This window comes from Salmo trutta, chromosome 27, assembly GCF_901001165.1.
Source record: "Salmo trutta chromosome 27, fSalTru1.1, whole genome shotgun sequence".
NCBI lineage: Eukaryota > Metazoa > Chordata > Actinopteri > Salmoniformes > Salmonidae > Salmo > Salmo trutta.
The window spans coordinates 11,896,618-11,922,113 of NC_042983.1; the positions used below are offsets into that span (position 1 = coordinate 11,896,618).

A 25,496-nucleotide genomic window follows, 5' to 3' on the forward strand; every position below is an offset into this window, starting at 1 on the left:
AGCAGAGCAGCACTAAGACTCTCCACTCCCTCTCATACTCAAATAATTAGAGGAAAAAAGAAGACTTACAGCTCTAATGAAGAAACAGGATCGTGATACAGCCTGGAAATCTCCATGGTACTGTAACTCCCTGCGATCTCACAGCTTCTCAAGAGATGCCACTATGATCCATCTAACTACCAGAGACCCATCAGCTGAAGGTAACTAGACCGCAGGAAGAGTAGCTGCTGCTTTTGCAACAGCTAATGGGGAACCAAATAAAATCCCAAATCCTAAGAGATTCACATGCAGTACATCAGTTTCAACGGCCACTAACATATTGTAAAGTAGCTGCAATATGGCACAGCTTAGCTATGTCAGTAAGATTTGAGTCAAGCCTGTACGCATGCCCTGTCAAGCATGCATTTTCCAGTCAAATGTGTATGCATTCTGTAGTAGACCTGAGCATACTGTCATTTGTAGCATTTACAAAGTACTCGTGTTACTTATTAACTCCTAACGAACTCTTGCTTCACTGATGCACATGACTTCATCTAAACTCAGTGATTCATTTTGCTTCAGTCCCCTAATATCATCAAAGTGATCCATCTGGCTGGGACAGACAGAGCACCACTAGCCCCTTCCCAGCACGCCTGTCAGAGGAAGAGCTGAGTCAGAGAGAAGAGTGTTGTGCTGTGCTCCGTCTGCAGTGAGCGATAGCAGCAGCACACCCGCCATGCACAGGTGTCATCCAACGAGTCCCTTTCCCACTGTAAGCCCTGCTCCATCTGTCTCATTCATAGCCAGTGGAGCTGGGAGCAGGGCCATAGGAGCAGGTTGGGGCTAGGGGGAGCCCCAAATGGCACCCTGTTCCTTATGTAGTGCACTACTTTTGACCAGGGCCCATAGGGAGCAATTTGGGATACAAACCAGGAGTCAGTCTGTTGAGGAACACCAGGTGTTCACACCGTATGCACTGACAACGCAGTGGGAATACTTAGAGAGCATAGCAACAACTTCCTGACCTCACCTGGTGGTAGATACTGTACTGTAAGGGTAGGCTACCCACTGTCATTCATACTCAATTCAATTGATACTTTTCTTGAACCCAAGCTGCCATAAAGTCTATATAACACTGTCATAACATTGACATAACAGTTGTTTACATTCAAGGTAATTGGGGTTAACTGGCTTTACACACTGTCTTCACTACTTACTGGTTGGGTAAGCTAGTTAGTTGGTTAACAATGTACCTAGCCAGTTAGCTAGCGGACCCAAACAATGGTTTATGTCATGATAATGTTTATGCAATAAGGTGGCGTCAGCTGTCATGAATGTTTCACGACTCTGTTATAACTCATGACCTTATGACAAAGTAGTAAAGTGTAACAAAACATTGAGACAACAGCTCGGAGTTACACGTGTTTGCAGACCTCTTATAGGCAAAGTGAACATTCACTTGTCTTCTGAACAAAGTATGGTAGGAAGGCATTTAAGTGGAGAGAGAGAAAGAGTAGCCAGAACCGTTTACACAGATCTGGCCAGGCTCAGTGAGGCGAGCTCTTGAGTTTGTGCACGGCAGTTGACGTGCAGTCCGGATAGACAAGATAGGCAATGTTTACCCTGTGATAATCTAATAAAAAAAGCTGTTATGAAAAGTCCCCCTGCCGCAAAATATATATATCAGGGTTGCAAACTATTCGGATGAAATGTGTCTATATAAATCGGTCTTTTAGTGCCAACTATTGGTTGTAACTGTGGATGCTACAGCGGTCTATGTCTAAGCTGAGTTGAGCAGTGTATCATTTTGTCAGATGATATGAAATATGCCGCCATTGGAGGCTATTGCTTCTGTATCTTTGCTTTATTGGTATTTACGTTTGGTTAAAAAAAAAAAAAACGTGTCCATTTTCAGTTAATAGTTTTTGGAGCCATCTGTTGCATGGTGAACTCGGGCTTTATCAAGGAATATTTGTAAGTAAATTTGGCTTTCATAATAGCCAGTGCCTACCCAGCCACCGACCTCAACAAACGTCACTGGTAAACAGAGAGATGATAAAAATATCCTCTGAATGTGGTGTGGAAATAAATTTGGGCTGCCAGCCAGCTTAGTGAGCAGCTACTGCTACTGGTACTGCTAGCCAGCCAGCCTGCCTCTCATAACCTTGCAGTGTGTTAAAGCCACAATCTGACATTTCAAAAGTCTGACCCTGCCACACCATTCATGGAAATGACCTTAAAACCGTAGCAAATATTGCAGATTGTGGCTTTAAGCTACAGTGGCAAAGCCCATGCATAGGGACAGACAGTGTTAGAAAAAGCCATGCATTTGCATAATGCTACACATGTTTTACGACCGGTACAAGAATGTTCTCGGGCACTGAGGGGACTCAGGGGAGGGTAGAAACTGTATTGTCAGAGGGAAACAATAACTCTGGTGTGTAAGTGTAGGTGTGAGTGAGAGTGAGAGAGAAATGCAGAGAATGAGAGAGGGGGAAACAGAGACAGAGAGAGTGAGAGAAACAGAGAGAGGGATGGAAAGTTGGGCACGGCTTGAAGCGGTTGGTCGGACCTGACTGAGTGGCCGATTGACATCTGCCAGGCTGCCTTTTAGCTCTATTAAACGTTTCAATGAGAGAGCGGCCATGCACAAGTTATGAGGGGAGTAAAAATAGGCTTCCCTCAGTCACCACTTAGCCCGGCAATCTGGAGGGCAGCTTATGAATGAACCCGGGGAGGTGTTTGAATGGCAGCCCTTGTCACTGGCTCACTGAGCCCTAATGGCCGTCACAGACTGGGTTTCCATAAGACCTGGGTTCAAATACTATAGCTTGTCTTGATTGAGCTTGTCTGGCGAAATAGAACCAATAGAATAGTTGCGAAACGTCACCCATATGGCACCCCAAGCAGACTAAAGCAAACACTAAAATCCTTTGAAAGATTTGAAAGAGTATTTAAACCCAGGCTTGGTTTCCACAGAAGACTGGGGACTATTGAGTAGGTACTAAACATGCTTATCTGCTGGATCAGGGGTCTGGATATAGAGCAGATAAAGACATAACATAGCAGCTCCTTTGTTCCACATTAACACACCTGTGTTGGTCTGGGGGCCGTTTACAGGTCTGCTGGGTTGTGTTCACTAACAACATCCTTAGTCCTGCCTTGTTAACTGCTGCTTTACTCTCTAGTCTAACTAAACATTCGGACATGGCATAAGGGAGGACGTGTGAGTTGAGGCAGGGAGGTTAGCTGTTGTTGGATTAGGAGAGCAGCCAGAGACCGCTCTCTCACATTTAACTCAGTAAAATGAGCTCATGTGGGGTCCCTGATCAGCATGAAGACAAATGGCTAAGGCTCTAGCTTGGAGGGGTGAAGTGGCTCCTCGGGGCCAAGGGGAATGTCACAGACAAGTGCGGCTTGCCCATCTCTGGGCCCTCCGACATTCCTCTTTCGTTCTTCCCTCACTACCTCCCTCCCTCACTCCGTCCGTCCCTCCTTCGAAACCACCCTCCTTCGAAACCACCGACAGACAACTCAAAGGCAGATTGAGATCTGGATGGGAGCATTACACTCTCAGTCTGAAATATCTTGTCCTTACAAAATGGACAAGAGATAAGTCAACAGGTTATTCATTTATTTAGAACACCAGACACTATAACAGGAAGTTCCCCAACTGAGTCAATTCAATTCCTCAGTCTACTGCCTTACCTGAATATGAACCGAACAGCGGTGTTATTATAAGAGGATGTTAGAGGCTGATCCAAAGAGTATTCAGGAGCCGATCACGTCGCAGTTCTCACAGTTAAGTCCCCAACTGTCTATCAAAACGCAATTAGCTCACGCCTCGTGTATAATCTATGAGGCGGCCGATCAATATCTGCATTCATTCTGACTGAGCTTCATTAGGCGCACCACAAGGCATCCCCCCCAGACAGACAAACAGGGGCATGAAGAATTTCAGCAGCAAAAGGCAGATTCCCGTCATGACATTCCTGTCAGGCAGGCTAGCTATCCCCTCATGGCCGCAAACACCATAAAGCAGGGAAGAAAGGCCTTCCATTTTAACACCGAGCTGCCTGGGAGGCAGAGTGGATTTGTAACACTGCTGGTGTGTGACTGCTCTGTCTAACCCGTAGGCTAACTCACACTGTGTTCCCACCCTGCGAGCAAAGCAACAGCCATTATAGCACCAATGACAACACAGTTTAATTGTGCTGAAAAGGTCACAGAGGAAGTATTGTACGTTCCCCACAGCCAAGGATGATATTACTCCTGCATCTGTTTAATCGTTTCATTAAAGCATTTAAATCTCATTAGAGATAAAAAACAATTAAAATAAATCATTAAGACACTTATCATACCTGTGTCACTTAAAATGCCACTATCATTTATGATTCATTAGCCTACATGTTCATAAAAAACGAAAAAGACGTAGTTACAGCTATGGTGATAGAAATGTTATTTCTCAGTGTCACTGTGTGAGTCTTTTTGCCACCTCTCACAACAGCACAGCACACCACCTTGAGAACTGTGCCAAGGTGTTGTAATGCAGGTGCCAAGCAAGGAGGTGGATGTGAGGTCAGGATGGAGGGGACAAAGGGCCCAGTGGAGCAGGCCAGTTACCTGGACAAGTAAGCAAAGCTCCAGTTAGCTGAATCACTCCACCACTCTGAGGGATCACAGTGCCTCTAATCCAGTGTAACTCAACCGTTTATGAAATGCTCATGTCCTGCTTATGAATGTGTTATGTCTGATTTATGAATGCGTTATAAAGTCCTTATGTAGGTACTCTTCGAATTAAAATGTTACCCCTTCTTTATACCTGGGAAGTAAAAGTCGCTCCTGTTCCAAGGACTGACAAGCTATTGTCCTTTCTTCTTGGAGGACCATTTACATAAAACTAGCAGGTTGAGAGATAGTGCTAATCCACAGAGCCAGGTTAGGGGGCCTTGCCTCGTCTACTGTTCCCAGCTGCCAGCAGACAACTCAGCTGGGGGTCCTGTCATGCCAGCGGCCTTCTGTACCCACATCTCCCGGTCCCCCATACCGGGAAAGGGAGCTCTGCTTAGTCCCACTAGACACATCAACACAACCCCTTATGTAAATAAGGTATTTCTGTTTTTTTATTTGTTATAAATTTGCAAACATTTCTAAAAACCAATTTTTGCTTTGTCATTATGGGATATTGTGTGTAGATTGATGACGTAACGTAACAAAATGTGGAAAAAGTCAAGGGGTCTGAATACTTTCCGAATGCGCCGTACATTTAAGGACTTATAACAGTACCTGGTGGGTTCTAGGAATCATTTAGTTCCTTATTGGTTAATGTCTCTGGAGGACTACTGTGCTGACTGAAGTCTCTCCAACACACCACATCATTACCTCCGTCAATCACTTAAGCCCAAGTTAAGCTTAAGCTAATTGCTCAGCTACTTCGTCTAGCAGCTAGCACGAAACTAGTACATAAATCAGCAAAGCCAGTGGCTACGTCCGGAATGGCACCTTATTTCCTATATAGTGCACTGCTTTTGACCAGAGCTCTATGGGACCTGGTCAAAAAAAGCACACTAGGAAATAGGGAATAAGGTGTTATTTCAGACGCAGCAAGTGTCTTTCCATCAGGTCCCTCGCGTGGAGGAGTTAGGGCTGGTTCAGGAAGTGTTTTATTTTCATCAGAGGCAGCCGCAATGCAGTAGCAGCAACTCCTGACCTGAGACACACATAAACTTTAAATACTGCCAAGCCATCCGTAAAAACATCAAACCAACAAACACGACAGCTAGCTAGGCAACTCTGCCCTGAATACAAAAGTACGATGAAACGCTAAAGAAGGCGTAACCTAGGCCTCATTTTAAAACATTCTGTACACATTCTCAGCTGCGCATTCTCAAATATGTGATAACCTGGGTATTAGCGAACAGCGCTGAAATATGCTGAGGGATGGGGGACAGCAGAAAGGCCTAGTCGGAGATAAGCAGCACAACCCTAGATGATTTCATTACCGAGGAGGAAGAGAGAGATTGTCAAGGGGAGGATAAACCCAGAGGTAACTATCTGAGAGGCTTTGAACTGCTGAACACTTTCCAGATGAATCCAGTCTCTGAGAAGAATTGCCCTGTCATGAAATGGAATACAGTACTTCAAATGCAGGAGGTGTTTTAACATAAAGTTACAAAAGCACTAAAGAAGAAACCACAAAATGATTTCCGTCCTGAAAAAAGGCACAGCTAAGGTCTAACCTCTTTTTTTTACAGCGCAGCATAAGGGAAAGCCAAAGGGAACAAATTGTTTCTTCTCTCTCAAACACAATGTACAATGCTTCTATTTAGATGGAGAATCCATTTGAGAGGAGAGAGAGTAGTACTTACTACTCATCCTATCTGAAGTGCTCCAGCAGGCAGCACAATGATAGTAGGGGCTGTGTCCAAAATAGAAACCTATTCCCTATTTTGTACACACTACTTTTGACCAGGTTCCATAGAGCTCTGGTAAAAAGTAGTGCACTATATAGGGAATAGGGTGCCATTCGGGATGCGGACTACATACCCGCAGCCTCTCGTCCCAGCCAAGATAAACTCAACATGACTGTAGCTTCCCTCTGATTCATTCAGACCATGCTAGCTGGATATCTCATGGAGATTACAAGTCAATTCTAGGAGAGGCTCTGCTCACTGTGAGGAATGCGAGTTGACACTAACCGACACTTGAACAACACACAAAGCACTGACACGGTATGAGATGAAGACAGGGCTAGTCTTGCATACTGTTACGATCGTCGTAGAGAGGTGACCAAGATTCAGTGTGGTAAGTGTTCATAATATTTAATGCTGAGAACACTAGAACAAAGAAACAAAACGAAAGCCAACAGTTCTGTCAGGTCACATATAACAAAACAGAAAACAACTACAGGTGGGAAAGGGCTGGGAAAAGGCTGCCATAACAAAAACAGGTGGGAAAAGGCTGCCTAAGTATGATTCCTAATCAGAGACAACGATAGACAGTTGCCTCTGATTAGGAACCATACTCGGCCCAAAACAAAGAAATACAAAACATAGAATGCCCACCCCACACCCTGACCTAACAAAATAGAGAAATAAACCGTCTCTCTCAGGTCAGGGCGTGACACATACTTGCAGAATGTTTACTACAATAACCTATTTGACATATGCATGTGGTGTGGTCTCACTTTCTACTAAGTGGTGTGACATGTATGTATTAATTGTGCAATTACACAAACCACAGGTATCAGAAGTACACACTGCAACTACACTGCAATTATGCTGTACATGCCCGTGTAAATGCTTTAAGTGTCATATGTATAATGTAAAGGGACAGGGTGAAGCAGATTTTTTTAGGCGTGTGTGAAAGAGAGCAGGAGAGCGAGACCGAAATAGAAATATAGAGGATGAAAGGCAGTGAGAGAGACACTGATCAAATATTGGCCATCTCCTTGAATGTCTACTTGGTCCATGGGTAAGCGCTGCTTTCGATGCACACTCACAGCCATGGCAGTGGTTTAACACAGCACAGCACTGCAGCTGCACTCAATGAAACACATGAATGCAGGCATTCCCAAGGTATCTTGATCTTCATCTACAATCTTTCCTTTTAAATCCTGCACACCTCTCTGAGATGTATGGTTGCAAGGGGCATTGAGAGAAGAGGATACACTGGCCTGCCATACCCTCCCTGCTCGTTGTGGGCTATTTACCCTGAGACCCAGTGCCATGTTAGGGGGTTAGTGGGGGTGAGGATGATGGTTTGTTTAGATGGTGATCGTTCGATGGGAACAATTCTATGCTAAAACCATTCTACACTAAAATAATTCTGTTTAAAACCGTTCTATGAGACCAGCTGGCTTTGGCAGACTCACTAATGGACACAGCGTTTAAATCAGACTTTCGAAAATTACCCTACTGCTGAGAATGCACATGGGGAACAGGCCACAGATGGACAGGGACAAATAACACTTGCTGGCTGTAGCCCCGTGGCTGATGTCTTGTCTAAGTTTCCTTTTCTGTTCGCCTACAATGATTACAGTCACAGAATTAGCATCGAAACCAACCATGATGATCAAGACAGCGATACAAGCATTCTATTAATTCAGTGGCTAACTTAGCTCCCATCCCTCAGTATGGTAGCCTACAGTCTGGACTTTGTAGTGCAGCTGGTGTGTCAGGATACAGACTGACAGACACCATTCACAGCCCCTACACCACAGGACTGACAAAATAGGAAGTGGAGGCAGACTCTGCCACTTGCAAAACTGACAGACAAGTTCCAGCACAGCACAACCCATCCCCATGCCCTGGCCAGATGTGTTATTTTAATGAGGTCACACAGAGAGAGAAGTAGCAGGACAAACAGAAAACATCCTTGGTCTAGATGAGATTAAAACAGAACTGATAGACTCCTCTCTAGACCATTCCGCCCATCCTGAAAACACAAAGCAGGGCAGATATCTGCAGACTTCCAAACACACACTATCAGAAAGCCCCGGCATCAACTATATAATAATTAATGGCTGGAATAAGCCGAGCCCTAACACATGAATGAGTAAATAGTTATTACTAACCAAGTAGGCATGTCGTCAGTGAGTCAATAATGGTAGATGAGATGCGATGGAGTATGAGTACTATCATTTCATACAGGAACTGACACAAATGCAGTAAAAAAATACAAATACTAGCTCACGACATCATTTCCTGTCCTTGCTGTTGAGAAGTGTCACAGTTTCGGAATAACGGTTCCCCGGCCACGGGTTGTGCTGGGATACAATTCAGATTCTAGAGAATTCTGCACAGCTTCACCCAGCTAAGGAAAACATTTCCCCCAGAAGGAAATCCATGGCTAAACATTGTCTGGACATTTTACCATGAGGGGAGTTTAATAAAAAAAAAGTTTTAGACTAAAGTTTGTCAAATAGGCTGGCCAACGACCTCTCACAAAACATCCTCTATTAAAAAGCACAACTTTAGTATTTCTATTAATCATGACTGACACTGGAGTTGAAATACAAATAACATTTTCTTTGCTGTAATTGGGGGTTAATACAGTATCATGCAGGCTCTAAAAACCATTAGAACTGCTGTCAAATTAGATACAGATTATAGTCCTGCTTGGCAGGCGGCACCACTCAACATGCAGCCCACTAGCCGTTTTCAGCGTAAACTGAGGAGAATCAATTTGGTCACCAATTACAGTGTACTGCAGTATAATAAGCATCGTCTGGTCACCAAAGACTTTGTATAAGAATCAACTACTGTAAATTGAGTCCAGATTATAGTAAACTGTTACTGAATTCACAGAAAATAATATTCCTGTTATCATAGGGTTAGATAATAAATAAACTCAGCAAAAAACCACAAGGTATTTTCAGGTAAGAATAATGAGTGCTCCTTTAACTCAGGTCTTCACAGTCAAATCATGCATTTGCATGGGGCTCTCTCATTGCACCCAGTCTATTCAAACTAAGTCAGGTAGGAAACAAATAGACGAATGCAGATTGCTGTTTCAGCACTCATTCACTGCAGACTATAGCAGCCCAAATGGAACACTATTCCCTATGTACTGCAATACTTTTGACCAGTGCTCACTATAGGGAATGGGATGGCATTTGGGACACTGTCGTAGTGTCATCTTTTCCAGTGTCTTGTGCTGTCAGCTGGGTGTGCTTCAGTTCTAAAGCCAGCCACAGAGAGCAATGAATACTGACGGGTCACACAGAGAGCGATGAATACTGACGGGTCACACAGAGAGCGATGAATACTGACGGGTCACACAGAGAGCGATGAATACTGACGGGTCACACAGAGAGCGATGAATACTGACGGGTCACACAGAGAGCGATGAATACTGACGGGTCACACAGAGAGCGATGAATACTGACGGGTCACACAGAGAGCGATGAATACTGACGAGTCACACAGAGAGAGCTACACGTCTTACTTATCTCACGAGGAGACTACGGAAGCCACATTAAGGGCACAGAGAATCAACGTGTCAACGAGAAGTCTTTAAAGAATCTATTAAACAAAGATCCAATATCCTAAACATTTGATCACATGGATTCTCTATCCCATTAGCCTGACCCACAGGTCCATCATAATCTCCTGGTAATAATAAGGGTCGAACCCTGTTCGGCCACTAGGCAGAGAGACAAAACAGGGAGAGAATGAGAATTCCTTCCACAGGAGCACTTTAAAACTAAATCCTCCGAGCAGGTTTGCACAGTGCAAGGGCATCTTTCACTCTGCTAAAAAAAGCTTGAACTCACTCAAAATAATAACAGGTCCTTTAAACAGTCATCAACGGCGCTAATACATCTATTCTGTGAGTGTGTATGGAGTGGACAGACAACATCTCAATCTCAGTGTAGGTAATATTAGTCAGGTCATTTCTCGTGAATTTTTATACAGAATGTACACTCGATATTTGATCTTTCCATTCGTAAACCGTCTAAGGTCTGTCTGGCTAAAGCTATGGGAAAGTATAAAAGCTCCTCAGTACTACTACAAAGGCCAAGTCCAAAGCTACACAGAAAGCCTGGAGTGATGAGGCTGGCCCTTGGATCTATGGCTTCAAAGCCTCATGACCACTCACACTTATGCCACTCTGCTCGTTACAGATGAGTGAGCACCGCAACTCTTTTTGATGTGCCCATCTCTGGGGCCTTCTAACGATGGACTTCCATGAAAATCGTGAAAATGGCCAAAGATATCAAAAGGCAACACGCTCATAACCCCACACTCGATCGGCCAATCCATCTCTTTCTCCCTGTGTGTGTGTGTCTATGGCTCTCTGGAGTAGTCTTGAGATGTCGGCTACACTCCTCTAACTACACACGTCTCCTTTTCTAACTCGGAGACAGACGCAGCTGGACTCCAGGTCTTCTTTCTGTCTCTGTCAAGCAGCCCCTCTAGCACGAGGTGTCAGAGGCAGAGCTCTGTTTCAACTTATTCCCGGTCGGTGATGGCCCCCCCCCTGCCAAAACGGAGAAGAGAGGGGAGGGAACAGGGTGGAGACGCCCAGGGAGAGAGCGGCTGAAGGTCTAAATCATTCCCACATGTTCTCAGGAGGAGTAGTTTCCACCACCAGCCTCCCTCACTGGGGTGGAAGGTGGCAGTAGGGGGGCAGGGGGAGAGCAGACACCCTGTACTCCCAGTCCCAAGCATCTCACTTCCCTTTCTGCAAACATTGCTACATTGAGCTGCTCTGACTACATACAGATGGTTCCATTTAGCCAAGCCATGGCATCACAGGGGTACAATTTATTTTTGGCAAGCCAAGCTCAGAAAAAGTTTGACAGGCAAATTGAAAGACATTTAAGAAAAGTTCTGAGGTAGCAATGAGTTTCAAACTTCGAAGGCAGAAAATCTCTCTCCCTAGACTCGAGACGCATAAAGGATTATGACAAAATAAAAGAACCCCCCTAGAAATGGAACAGAAGCAAATCAGTAAGCCATCAAATCATTTCAAAGTCCAATAAGGCTCAGATCAAAACCTATTTAACAGTTCAAAACAATAACAATTCAGATAAAATGAAAATCTAAAATGATACACGTAAAGCTCTGCTGCAATCCAATCAACAACAATTATACATCCCAGTGCTGTCAAAGCAAAGCACTTTGTCAGACACATATAGGATTACAAAACCTTTTCCCTCATTACACCCCCTTACACACAGCCAACCACATACACGGTCCATTTCAAAGGCCCGCCTGCCACAGCTAATATGAATCATAAATTGCTTTCATTTTAATAACAACCTGTGCATGGCCGTGGTTATTGTTGTGGAGGGCAGGCGTGCGTTGGTATGAAGGCTGTGGTTTTCCAGGCAGGAAGAGGCTGCTTTGTTCACTCAGGATGCCAGACACAACCAGGGAAGCATGATCCTAACCTAGTTGTGAGGGAGTGACAGGAGGCTAGGATGGAATCAGATTAGATGACCCAGGCTTTTATTTGCCCACCTCATTCACTTGTCAATACCAATTTAGGGTGAAGACGGAAGGCATGCTTGTCCGTGTGGCTGGTTGGGTCCAGTGATGCGGTATGAAGAAGTGGCTGGTCCAACACATTTATCTGAGGTGAATCAACAGCTGGACAAGCCATGGTTATGAAGGAGAGGAAAGGGATCTGATTTATAGCTGTACCCTGCCATGGCAGATAATGACTGGAATATTACCCTCCTTGTAAGAGGGTGTAAAGGCGTCCGCCTGCTTCCCAGACGAAACAGTTTGGAAGAGTTTATGCATATATTATGAAGACATTTTGTGATATTTTTTTTGTTTTGGACTTTGGTAAGTCTTTTTTTCGGTTGTTCAGGCACACAAACTTTTTTCTTGAGGCAAGCTGAAGTCTGTAGCCGAAGTCTATGCCCCTTCGTCTGTGATTGGTCAACAGTAGGGATTCTTCAGTAAAGTCTTTGTTGTCATTCACTGAGAGACAACTCGTTTTCATGCACATTTTTTCCATTTAGAAATACTGCACCAAACATCTTAGTTAGATGTAAAATTGCGTGACTAAGATCTCCACGGCAAAAACAGCAAAATCAATAACATGTTTCTTGAGTTATCTTAGATTAATTCAGATCAATATCTCTAAATGGACAAACAGTACTATTGACGTTTTCTTTCTAATTTTTCAAGCTAATGTCTTTTAAGGGCGTATGCGAGCACATTCAGTTCGCCTAGCCGTCTTTGGCTAGCGGCCAGGCGAACTGAAGCATGCTGATGCCTTAAGAGAAGGTGAGGCAGGAAGACAGGGGGAGGCTGGGGGATAACTCCATTATGGGTTAATAGAAATGTTAACAGAGTCATTTGGGATTCCCTTGGTGAGCGTGCCTTTTTATTATATCCTGAATTATACATTTGATCTCATTACTGTCACTTAGCTTGCGGCAAAAAATATAGGAGCAATGAAAGCCAGATTTAAACGTATCCATCGTGGTGTGTGAAGTGTGAATGTGTAAACCCTCATCGGAGAGACAGAGTGAGTCACCACACTGTCTACTGTTTGAAATAAGTATTTGGCGTTTTGTTGTACTGGTGCCATTTCTCTACCTTCAACAGGCTTTCAGTTTTCTTTGTGTTTGTCAGTTTCACTACAGACCCAAACAAAACAACACAGTACACAATAATCTACCCTAGATGGTATCAAATAAAATATACAGTGCCTTCAGAAAGTATTCACAGCTCTTGACTTTTTTCACATTTTGTTGTGTCACAAAGTGGGATTAAAATGTATTTAATTGTAATTTTATGTCAGCGATCTACACACAATAATCTGTAATGTCAAAGTGGAAGAAAAATTATAACATTTGCAAAGAAAATCATGAAAAATGTAACACCAATATACTGTATCTTGATTAGATAAGTATTCAACCCCCTGAGTCAATACATGTTAGAATCACCTTTGGAAGCGATTACAGCTGTGAGTCTTTCTGGGTACGTCTCTAAGAGCTTTCCACACTTGGATTGTGCAACATTTGCAGATTATTCTTTTCACAATTCTTCAGGCTCTGTCAGATTGGCTGTGGATCATTGCTAGACAACCATTTTCAGGTTTTGTCATAGATTTTCAAGCAGATTTAAGTCAAAACTGTAACTCGGTCACATTCATTATCTTCTTGGTAAGCAACTTCAGTGTAGATTTGGCCTTGTGTTTTAGGTTACTGTCCTGCTGAAAGGCGAATTCATCTCTGGTGGAAAGCAGACTGAACCTGAAAAACTCCCCCAGTCCTTAACGATTACAAGCATACCCATAACATGATGCAGCCACCACTATGCTTCGAAATATGGAGAGTTGTACTCAGTAATGTGTTGTACTGCATTTGCCCCAAACATAACACTTATATAATCAGGACAATTTTTTGGCAGTATTACTTTAGTGCCTTGTTGCAAACAGAATGCATGATTGGGAATATTTTTGATTCTGTACAGGCTTCCTTTTCACTCTGTCAATTAGGTTAGTATTGTGGAGTACCTACAATGCTGTTGATCCATCCTCAGTTGTTTTCTCCTATCACAGCCAGTAACTGTTTTAAAGTCACCATTGGCCTCATGGTGAAATCCCTGAGCGGTTTCCTTCCACTCCAGCAACCGAGTTAGGAAGGACGCCTGTACTTTGTTGTGACTGGGTGTATACATGCACCATTTAAAAGGGTAATTAATAACTTCACTATGCTCAAAGAGACATTCAATGTCTGTTTTTCTACCAATAGATGCCCTTCTTTGCAAAGCATTGGAAAACCTCCCTGGTCTTTGTGGTTGAATCTGTGTTTGAAATTCACTGCTCGACTGAGGGACCTTACAGACAATTTTATGTGTGGGGTACCTGGAGCCATTCAAAAAACACTATTATTGCACGCAGATTGAGTCCATGCAATTTATTATGTGAATTGTTAAGCACATTTTTTACTCCTGAATTTATTTAGGCTTGCCATAACAAAGGGGTTGAATATTTATTCACTCAAGACATTTTTCATTAAATTTGTAAACATTCCGAAAAACATGATTCCACTTTGACATGATGGGGTATTCTCTGTAGGCCAGTGACCAAAAAACCTAAATGTAATCAATTCCAAATTCAGGCTGTAACACAAGAAAATGTGTCAAGGGGTATGAATACTTTTTGAAGGCACTGTACATTAAATTAAGTTACAGGCCTACCTTATTGTAACTTTGTTCAAAACGATTTAAAAAACATGCCAGCAGTTGAATCTGAGACTCAAGATACCACCGTCATCCTTTTGTGTTTAATTGAATCCCTCAATTATGGTCAGTGGAGTCCATACACAACCCATACATAACAAATGTATGCCAGTGTAACCCATACATAGCATTAAACCACACATTACTAATACATAGCATTAAACCACACATTACTCATACACAGAATTAATAAATACATTACTCACACATGGCAAGTGTATGTCAGTGTAACCATACATAATATTAAACCATACATACCCATACAGAACATGGGAAAGTGGAAACAGAACAGACCTACAGTAGATAGATTGCGCAGGGGAACGGTCAGTGTTATAGGGGTTATGTAAACCTTTACCTAGAATAGAACTCTATGGTTTCTGTGTATGCTGCCAAATGGGATGAGTGTATTCAGCCCCAAGACATTTGATAATGAGGAATTACAGTTCATCCTATCTTACGAGAGGCTACATTATGTTCAACATTATATAGTTTGGTTTCATGATTAATATTCAATTTCAAGATTTGGGTTTGGTCCCTAAGCCATCAAGCAACTAGAGACTTTTCCTTTCAAAGTACAGACATGTTGTAGCCTACAGACATGTTCACAAGTTCCTGGTACATTTTTTTTTTACTGTAATAGAAAGAAATAGTGTAGTGCAAAAGAGTGGGGTTGAAGTCTCAAATAAATGACCATGCAGTCATAAGATCCACAAGGGAGCCTACCCTCATGATAAATAATGCAGTACACACAATTAAAACTATTATTTTCAATTTTATTGAAAGGGAGTAGAAATACATGCAGAATAAAACCAACATTCCTTTCATATCAACCTGTGGGTCATTCCTTCCTTGTTCTTGATGTAATACTGTATATAACTGCAAGGAGCCCTTTGAGATTGAGACCAGCACAACCCAGCAACCAAATTAATTAATCTACAAGATCTCTCCTTGACCTAAAGCAGCTGCTCATAAAATAAAAAATCATAGCATTCCCAGTCCTGCTAAAGGCCTTATCCACAGTAATACCAAAAGCTCCATTTATCTCCCCGAAAACCAGCGAACAGACAGTTGTGCAGCGAATTTTATGAATCACTTTAGGCTGTGAATGCCTATTTTGGTCTTGCTGTTTTCAGTGAGATAATCAGCATCTATCCTCTATATCACACAGAAAACTAAAGCGTTCCCTATCCTATCCTTTACGTTGGTTCAATTATTTGAATTCAATTTCGTTCGTTTTTCCTTCTTCTGTGAACTTAATGGACACATCGCACAGTTTCTCTAGAGATAAATCCGATCCAGCCTGAACTGTGCAATGTAGTAGGGATTTGTAGTTTCCAACAGGCCAATATTCCACATAGCTTAGCGCATAAAACATGGTAATTAACTACAATGACGATAATCCAGTGCGCATCTACTTGTCCGGTCTGTGTTCCTTTTATGCCTGCTCTTGAAGAGACAAGAATGAGCAATCGTGAGCTTCGCTAGGTATCTCTACCTGAAAATACATTATCTAACTGATTGATAGTTGGTATTCAGAAGTCATAAAAGTATGCCTTATTTAAGTTGTAGAACTACAAAAGTGTGATTTTGTCAGACAACATAGGCAGCAGCTCAATAGAGATGCGATGATGACTTGGAATGAAATAATAAAGTCATCAAATAAAACTAATGTAATATACACAACAACTGAAATATGTTATTAAAGTAAAGTAATGTGAATAAATGATGGTTAATAAGTGATAAGCAGTAATGGGCAGTCACTACCATCATAGGACTTGTATTAATTGTTTTATTCTGTGTTACAGCATTCAACCCACATAATGCATAGTGCATTTAATGTTACAAAATTGATCAAAACCAACATCGAAAACTAATTATTTTTAAAATAAAAAGTACTAATTGCTCAGCACTACCTGTCAGACAAGGGTCCAGGTGTCATCAGCAGAAATATACCAAACCTGTTATCTTCATCTCATTATCTTTATCTCTGCATGAAGGAGGAGAGCTCTGAATAGTCAATAATACTCCTCTTTTCACAATGCAGGCAGAAGCATTTACAAACTGGTCCTGCCGTACATACCTACACGTACGCTACGGTCACAAGACGCAGGCCTCCTAATTGTCCCTAGAATTTCTAAGCAAACGGCTGGAGGTAGGGCTTTCTCCTATAGAGCTCCATTTTTATGGAATGGTCTGCCTACCCATGTGAGAGACGCAGACTCAGTCTCAACCTTTAAGTCTTTACTGAAGACTTATCTCTTCAGTAGGTCCTATGATTAAGTATAGTCTGGCCCAGGAGTGTGAAGGTGAACGGAAAGGCTGGAGCAACGAACCACCCTTGCTGTCTCTGCCTTGTCGGTTCCCCTCTTCCCACTGGGATTCTCTGCCTCTAACCCTTTTACAGGGGCTGAGTCACTGACTTTCTGGTGTTCTTCCATGCCGTCCATGGGAGGGGTGCGTCACTTGAGTAGGTTGAGCCACTGACGTGGTCTTCCTGTCTGGGTTGGCGCCCCCCCCTTGGGTTGTGCCGTGGCGGAGATCTTTGTGGGCTATACTCGGCCTTGTCTTCGGACGGTAAGTTGGTGGTTGTAGATATCCCTCTAGTGGTGTCGGGGCTGTGCTTTGGCAAAGTGGGTGGGGTTATATCCTGCCTGTTTGGCCCTGTCCGGGGGTATCATCGGATGGGGCCACAGTGTCTTCTGATCCCTCCTGTCTCAGCCTCCAGTATTTATGCTGCAGTAGTTTATGTGTCGGGGGGCTAGGGTCAGTCTGTTACATCTGGAGTATTCTCTTGTCTTATCCGGTGTCCTGTGTGAATGTAAATATGCTCTCTCTAATTCTCTCTTTCTTTCTCTCTTTCTTTCTTTCTCTCGGAGGACCTGAGCCCTAGGACCATGCCTCAGGACTACCTGGCATGATGACTCCTTGCTGTCCCCAGTCCACCTGGCCATGCTGCTGCTCCAGTTTCAACTGTTCTGCCTGCGGCTACGGAACCCTGACCTGTTCACCGGACGTGCTTGTTGCACCCTCGACAACTACTATGATTATTATTATTTGACCATGCTGGTCATTTACGAACATTTTAACATCTTGACCATGTTCTGTTATAATATCCACCGGGCACAGCCAGAAGAGGACTGGCCACCCCTCATAGCCTGGTTCCTCTCTAGGTTTCTTCCTAGGTTTTTGGCCTTTCTCAGGAGTTTTTCCTAGGGAGTTTTTCCCAGCCACCGTGCTTCTTTCACATGCATTGCTTGCTGTTTGGGGTTTTAGGCTGGGTTTCTGTACAGCACTTTGAGATTTCAGCTGATGTACGAAGGGCTATATAAATAAATTTGATTTGATTTGATTTAGGGTGGTGACAGGATAGAATCGCTGTAGGGGAGGGAAGAAAGGAGAGAGAGAATCTGAACTACTGATATCCTAATATAGAGGATGAAACATTGGAATCGACACAAACAACATGATCATAGTGATTTAGCAAACCAGACAGACAACCTTAATGACATAACCTAATCAGATTTATATCCACCATATCAAACAAACACTTCTGATATCACTATATCAATACTACACTGCTCAAAAAAATAAAGGGAACACTAAAATAACACATCTTAGATCTGAATGAATGAAATAATCTTATTAAATATTTTTTTTCTTTACATAGTTGAATGTGCTGACAACAAAATCACACAAAAATAAATCAATGGAAATCCAATTTATCAACCCATGGAGGTCTGGATTTGGAGTCACAGTCAAAATTAAAGTGGAAAACCACACTACAGGCTGATCCAACTTTGATGTAATGTCCTTAAAACAAGTCAAAATGAGGCTCAGTAGTGTGTGTGGCCTCCACGTGCCTGTATGACCTCCCTACAACGCCTGGGCATGCTCCTGATGAGGTGGCGGATGGTCTCCTGAGGGATCTCCTCCCAGACCTGGACTAAAGCATCCGCCAACTCCTGGACAGTCTGTGGTGCAACGTGGCGTTGGTGGATGGAGCGAGACATGATGTCCCAGATGTGCTCAATTGGATTCATGTCTGGGGAACGGGCGAGCCAGTCCATAGCATCAATGCCTTCCTCTTGCAGGAACTGCTGACACACTCCAGCCACATGAGGTCTAACATTGTCTTGCATTAGGAGGAACCCAGGGCCAACCGCACCAGCATATGGTCTCACAAGGGGTCTGAGGATCTCATCTCGGTACCTAATGGCAGTCAGGCTACCTCTGGCGAGCACATGGAGGGCTGTGCGGCCCCCCAAAGAAATGCAACCCCACACCATGACTGACCCACCGCCAAACCGGTCATGCTGGAGGATGTTGCAGGCAGCAGAACGTTCTCCACGGCGTCTCCAGACTCTGTCATGTGCTCAGTGTGAACCTGCTTTCATCTGTGAAGAGCACAGGGCGCCAGTGTTGAATTTGCCAATCTTGGTGTTCTCTGGCAAATGCCAAACATCCTGCACGGTGTTGGGCTGTAAGCACAACCCCCACCTGTGGACGTCGGGCCCTCATACCGCCCTCATGGAGTCTGTTTCTGACCGTTTGAGCAGACACATGCACATTTGTGGCCTGCTGGAGGTCATTTTGCAGGGCTCTGGCAGTGCTCCTCCTTGCACAAAGGCGGAGGTAGCGGTCCTGCTGCTGGGTTGTTGCCCTCCTACGGCCTCCTCCACGTCTCCTGATGTACTGGCCCGTCTCCTGGTAGCGCCTCCATGCTCTGGACACTACGCTGACAGACACAGCAAACCTCCTTGCCACAGCTCGCATTGATGTGCCATCCTGGATGAGCTGCACTACCTGAGCCACTTGTGTGGGTTGTAGACTCCGTCTCATGCTACCACTAGAGTGAAAGCACCGCCAGCATTCAAAAGTGACCAAAACATCAGCCAGGAAGCATAGGAACTGAGAAGTGGTCTATGGTCACCACCTGCAGAACCACTCCTTTATTGGGGGTGTCTTGCTAATTGCCTATAATTTCCACCTGTTGTCTATCCCATTTGCACAACAGCATGTGAAATTTATTGTCAATCAGTGTTGCTTCCTAAGTGGACAGTTTGATTTCACAGAAGTGTGATTGACTTGGAGTTACATTGTGTTGTTTAAGTGTTCCCTTTATTTTTTTGAGCAGTATATATCACCTATATCAAAACAATCAATGTGGATTAACAAATTATTAAACTAACATCAAATTCACAGAGCCCTACAATCAAACACATTAGCAAAGGGAAGTGGGGATTGGAGGATGACTAGGCTCTAATGGTCTCTAATACACAGTACTGAAAGGCACCAATGAATAAGATAGCATCAGTGATACAGAACCACCAAATCAAGAGAGGACAGCAGCAGCTGCATAATCACACCCAACACATGTCCCAAATGGCACCCTATTCCCTAGTGCACTACTTTTGACCAGGGCCTATAGGGTTCTAATCGAAAGTAGTGCACTATGTATGAAAATAAGAGGGCCATTTGGGATGTCGCCACAGTCCGGATGTGGATTAAGATCAATGGGGGATGCACATTTAATGACTCTCCTAAAAGTTCAATTAATGTGGTAGAGAAGAGATTACCACAATGTTTTAAAACACCACAGCCAGAGGGCACATCGAGCACTTAGCCCTCGATGTTAGGCATTAATCCATCCCTCACCACTACCACACCATCATGCTGGGGTGAGTAAATATGAGATTAACGATACCCCCAGTCCACTCTACGATATCCTAATACATTGTCATACACATGAAAAGAACTGTGAGACATTAGCCAATCTTTGCTGCAATGTCCAAACTAGCATACTGGTTAGAATGAAGCAATGAATTGTGCATTCTACGTGGCATGCTAGTATGGACATCGGAACAAACATAGCCTCTGATTGCACCTACCATCAGAACAATAGTGGTTCAAGAGGAAAAGCCTACTGCACTGAGCGTCTCATTTAAATGAATATGTTGTAAATGAGGAAACAGATGTGGAAGTAAAAGATTAGGTTTCTCTCTGTCCACTTTGCTCCGGCTCCCATGCCAAGCTGTACTTGCATGAATCTCTGGGAGATAGTTTGGCTCTAAACACAAACAGCAACCTCTTCTGTAATTTATTGCCATAACAACTGCCGCATAGTCAATTGATAGTTTCCAGAAATCCATCTCAACCCTTCTTAAATGTGGGATATTGGTATTGACAGGAAATGATAACAGTAAGCCTCTGCATTTTTCTCAATGGCAGGTAGCAAATGTATAGAGCATGTGGAAAGCCTTTACCAAGTGTTTGTTTGTTTACATCAGCAAACAGTCCAATGTTATACCACCTCTTGTTTCTGCAGAAACACCAGAAGCTGGACCTGTGTAGAGGAATCAGGGGACCTTGGACACATGGCATTATGAGCCTTATGTGAATGAGTGAACGATATTGTGGTCGTGAAGGACAGACATACTGTAAACCCACTGACAGAGACGCCAGGCACAGCAGTAACAGTAACACTGTGCCAGCACTCAGCTGGCACTCATACTATTCACACAGTGCCTCTTCCTCCATGCCTGATATGACACTAGTGTGGAGACCTGGCAATCACTTGGTCCACAATGACTCACTGACTCCATGGCTTGGAGGAGGTTGCTGTCTCACAGCTCTCTAAACACAGCACACGTGTGGCTTCATCTATTGGATCTACTGTGGTGTGTTTTGTTGTGTTGAGGTGCATTGTGGAATGTTGTGGTGCATTGAGGAGCATTGTGGCGTATTGAGGAGCATATGTGCCCCCCATCAATGTTAGAGTGGATGTGCACAGTAATTCTACCCCAGGGGGTTCCATTATACACAACCCAATCCTATGGACGTTTAGCTGCATGGGGAATCAAAGAGCAGGGGAACGGGGTAAAATCCTCATCCTTACCCTCTCTACCCATCTGTTGGGGGTCAATGGTTGGCCCATCTATCTAGCCCTGACCACAGCTTGACTGGAACCCCTGCTTGCAATAGAGAAGCTGGGCAGTAAAACCAAGAGGTCTGGAAGATTGGGGGGACCTGAGACTAGCTTCCTGCTGCCCTGTATCAGCTATTGTGGTACCAAAGCACACAAGCACATCAGGACTACAGCATTAGACTACCACTTTGTCTGACCATGTGTCTATGCAAAGCCTCTTACAGCCAGGGAGGAACCCATTTAGAACTGGAGTGGTTGTTGACGCTACAATCTAGATAGCTAGGCAACAGGGAAAGCCAACTTCATATGTTTCCTTTGATCGAAACCATTAACCCCCTGTACAAAAGCCATGCTACACACTCAGACTACATTATCCTGTCCTGAATAGCTCAGTCTGGGCAAAGTTTGCAAACATTTTGTAACGATGTGCACTGAGAGTTGGGAAGCAAGTACAGGAAGTGAGTGTTTAATAAATAAACGGCACAGACAACAAGGAACACAAACAACGCACTGACATGAAAACAGAGTCAATAACACCTGAGGAAAGAACCAAGGGGAGTGACAGATATAGGGGAGATAATCAAGGAGTTGATGGAGTCCAGGTGAGTGTCATGAGGCGCTGGTGTGCTTGACGATGGTGACAGGTGTGAGGGATAATCAGCAGCCTGGTGACCTAGAGGCCGGAGAGGGGGTATACGTGACACATTTACTCTTTCTGTTGCTATTGTTTGGGTTGCTGTTGTTTTTTTTTAAGAGAGATGATTTTTGATTTGTTGTCTGTTAATAATTACATGCACAAGTTTCACTTTTAAATAGCTGCTTTTTCAACAGTGTTGAGAAGAACAGTGTTATGGAATAAAGGCTGTCATTATAATCATAACATGAGATAATGTTGCAACTTCTGATTTATTTATCGTTTAGCAAAACACGAGTCACACAAGATGTTATGAGCTGGGGGTGCTTCTTAGGGGTGAACAATTTGGGGATTTTTTTGGGGAAAGGGTGTTTTATAAAGACATTTCATGCAATTCTATGTCATTTACATGATAGAAGACATCAGCAGAATATTTTTTAATACCAACACAAGTGGCCAAATGCAGGCTACCGTGCAACTCGCTTTTCAGGTAGGATGCAACTTCTATTTATAATAATTTGTTTTATTATTGTATATCATTATTATTGTAGGCCTATTTATTAATCTAAACCAGTTCTTTAAATATGCAAATTGTGTTTTGTTTAATTCTGTTGAGACATTTTCATTGGTTAAATTAAGTTCAATCTGTTTTTTTTTAATTGTGTGCTCCATATTTAGTTTAAGATATGTTAATGATATTTATTTGAGAAAAGGCCTACTTATAACCTATTTCATTCATTTGTTGGGTTTGGTAGGCACTAGCCTTTATTGGTAATTGCTGCAATATAGCCTGTTAACTTTTGTGAAGGTTTAAACCAGTTCGCAACGGTTTTGTTTCATTCTGTTGAAACATTTTCTTTGGCTAAATGAAGTTCCAACTGTAATGTTATGTTTGCCGCGATATAATATCCTGCTTATATTTTCCCTATAAACAGTGGCTTGACTTATTTTTCATATTACCCTAATAAAGTTAATAAACTTTTGGTTATCAGCCTATTATTCTGCTGCCCTATGATATGAAGGCAGTGCGCACCAACACTCCAACAGTTGTGTTTTAGGCCTACCAGAGATTTACCTTTATTTAACTAGGCAAGTCAGTTAAGAACAAATTCTTATTTTCAATGACAGCCTAGGAACAGTGGGTTAACTGCCTTGTTCAGGGGCAGAACAACAAATTTTGACCTTGTCAGCTCAGGGATTCGATCTTGCAACCTTTCGGTTACTAGTCCAACACTCTAACCACTAGGCTACCTGCCACCCCAGGTAGCCTAGATACTCCTATGATCTAACAACATAATGCTTATCTTTATCAAAAATATTCTGATCGAAAAATAACGAATTAGCCTCCTTCTGCACACCTACATTGTATATCTCTATAGCAGATGCAGTAGCCTATCTGACAATAGTAAAGAAATAGATTTCGGTGTCGTAGCATGCCACCGGCATATCTCTATCTCTCTCACTCTCTCTGGGGCTACGCCTAAAGCTTCTCTTCCTTTATATGTGTTTAAATATGAATATCATACAGTGGTCTAAGCCTATAGGCCTATTCATTCATGCAATACCCTAATGCATTTAGTGCTCAAATCTCTGACAGCTGAACCATGAGATCATACCAGTTCAGTCAAACCACTAGTCTCCATAAGCAAATAGACTCTAAGTGCGGATTCAAATGTACAGCAGGCCTAGGCTGTACTTGAAAGTTTACAATCAGACTGTTCGCCTATATGTCAATAAATGATGCACTTGAAAGTAGATCACAGGGTCAATCAGGAATGCAATAAATAACCATGGGAACATGGATATGTAAAAAAAAACTAATCTGGGTGGAAAAAAGAACCTTCAGAAAAACGTCACTCGCTGTAAACCACACACATTTCCATAATGAAGGTGCAGTGGTAGAGCTCTAACCACTACAATCTTCAGAGCGCACATATGCACTTGCCCGTTATACATGAAGCCCTTTGATGTAGGTACCGAGGGCGAATCAGCATTTCTAATCAATATTGGAAACACCCATATTCAAAGTAGCCTACCAGTTGCAACAATATAACAATTCACCGCTGTGTTACTTGTTTGCTGTGCCTGAAGAACTAAAGACGGGGCAACTAACTGGCAAGTATGGCGGCCTACGGCTACACAGTAACCTATAGCCGCTATGTGCCTACCTCCTAGACTACTTCAAGCTTGAGTTGGCTGTCCAACTATGAAGTTTAATCTAGAAAAAAAATGCATTTGGAAAACAAATATAAAGTAAATGTAATATAGAAGTTTTTGCCATAATGCTTCGACACACCCAGCCTAACAAGACTACCAAAACGAGTCGAAGATCAATCATAGCTGTAGGCTATGCAGTGCACAGTCCACATTTCTAAAACCATTCATAATAGCATAAAGGTCCGACCCGGAAAAGCGGTCTAAAATCCTGCAACAAAAACTTCTAACAGCAATAGTCATTGGTTACCACCATATCGTCGGACCTATGCTATTGATCCGAATAGGAAAGTCTTGATTGTGTGTAAGGCATTAACAGAAGGATAGCCTATAAGACTTACTAAACAATTAAAACTTACGTAAAAACGAAGAATAAGGTGGTGGAGCCCACAAGAAGAGTGGCAGCAGTAGATACCGGGATGTATTTGGTGGGTTTAAATCTCTTTCCAACGCTGTTGGGCATTCTGTAATTTCCACATTCCTCAATTATTTATTCCAATTGGAGATAGTATACATATATAAAGATCCAGTCTGCAATATCTATAATTAACGATTCAGCCAATCCGTATTTACTACCGTTAAACGCACACAGATCCAAATATAGACAGGCAGAAAATACAGCGCTCCAAAAGCTTGGAAATCCACTACTTTTCTGCTAGCAGCACTAACGATGTCACTTGACTATGGTAATGAGGAAACCTTCAAAAATAAAAGTCCGCATTTCAACATATTGCAAGGTGGATAACTCAATCAAAAGAGAATATATTTTAATCAATGTCGATTTTTATTGTGCTTATAAGCAAATGCAAGAAGGAATTTATTGAAAAACTTTTACATTTGTTTTAAAAAACATTATTTTAGGACCACTATTGAAAAATACAATGTTCAGACTGGTATGTTGACAACATTGGGCTTATATTTCAAAAACTATTATTTGCACAGAGTGAAATGTGGGGTTGGGAGTTCTCAGTAGGGTCTGTAGAATCTATATATGGTGTCATTTCATGTGGCACATGGTGTCATTTCATGGGAC

At 42.8% G+C, this 25,496-nt stretch overlaps 1 protein-coding gene across 1 annotated transcript in view; it reads right to left on the minus strand.

The window, feature by feature from the left end:
* Positions 1 to 25,094, minus strand: part of zdhhc8b (zDHHC palmitoyltransferase 8b) — an 84,892-nt gene extending 59,798 nt beyond the window's left edge. The window contains exon 1 of the mRNA XM_029716664.1: positions 24,823 to 25,094. Within this exon, the coding sequence (XP_029572524.1) occupies positions 24,823 to 24,926 (104 nt within the window). The 5' untranslated portion in view covers positions 24,927 to 25,094. The remainder of the gene's footprint in view (positions 1 to 24,822) is intronic.
* Positions 25,095 to 25,496: the final 402 nt, after the last annotated feature.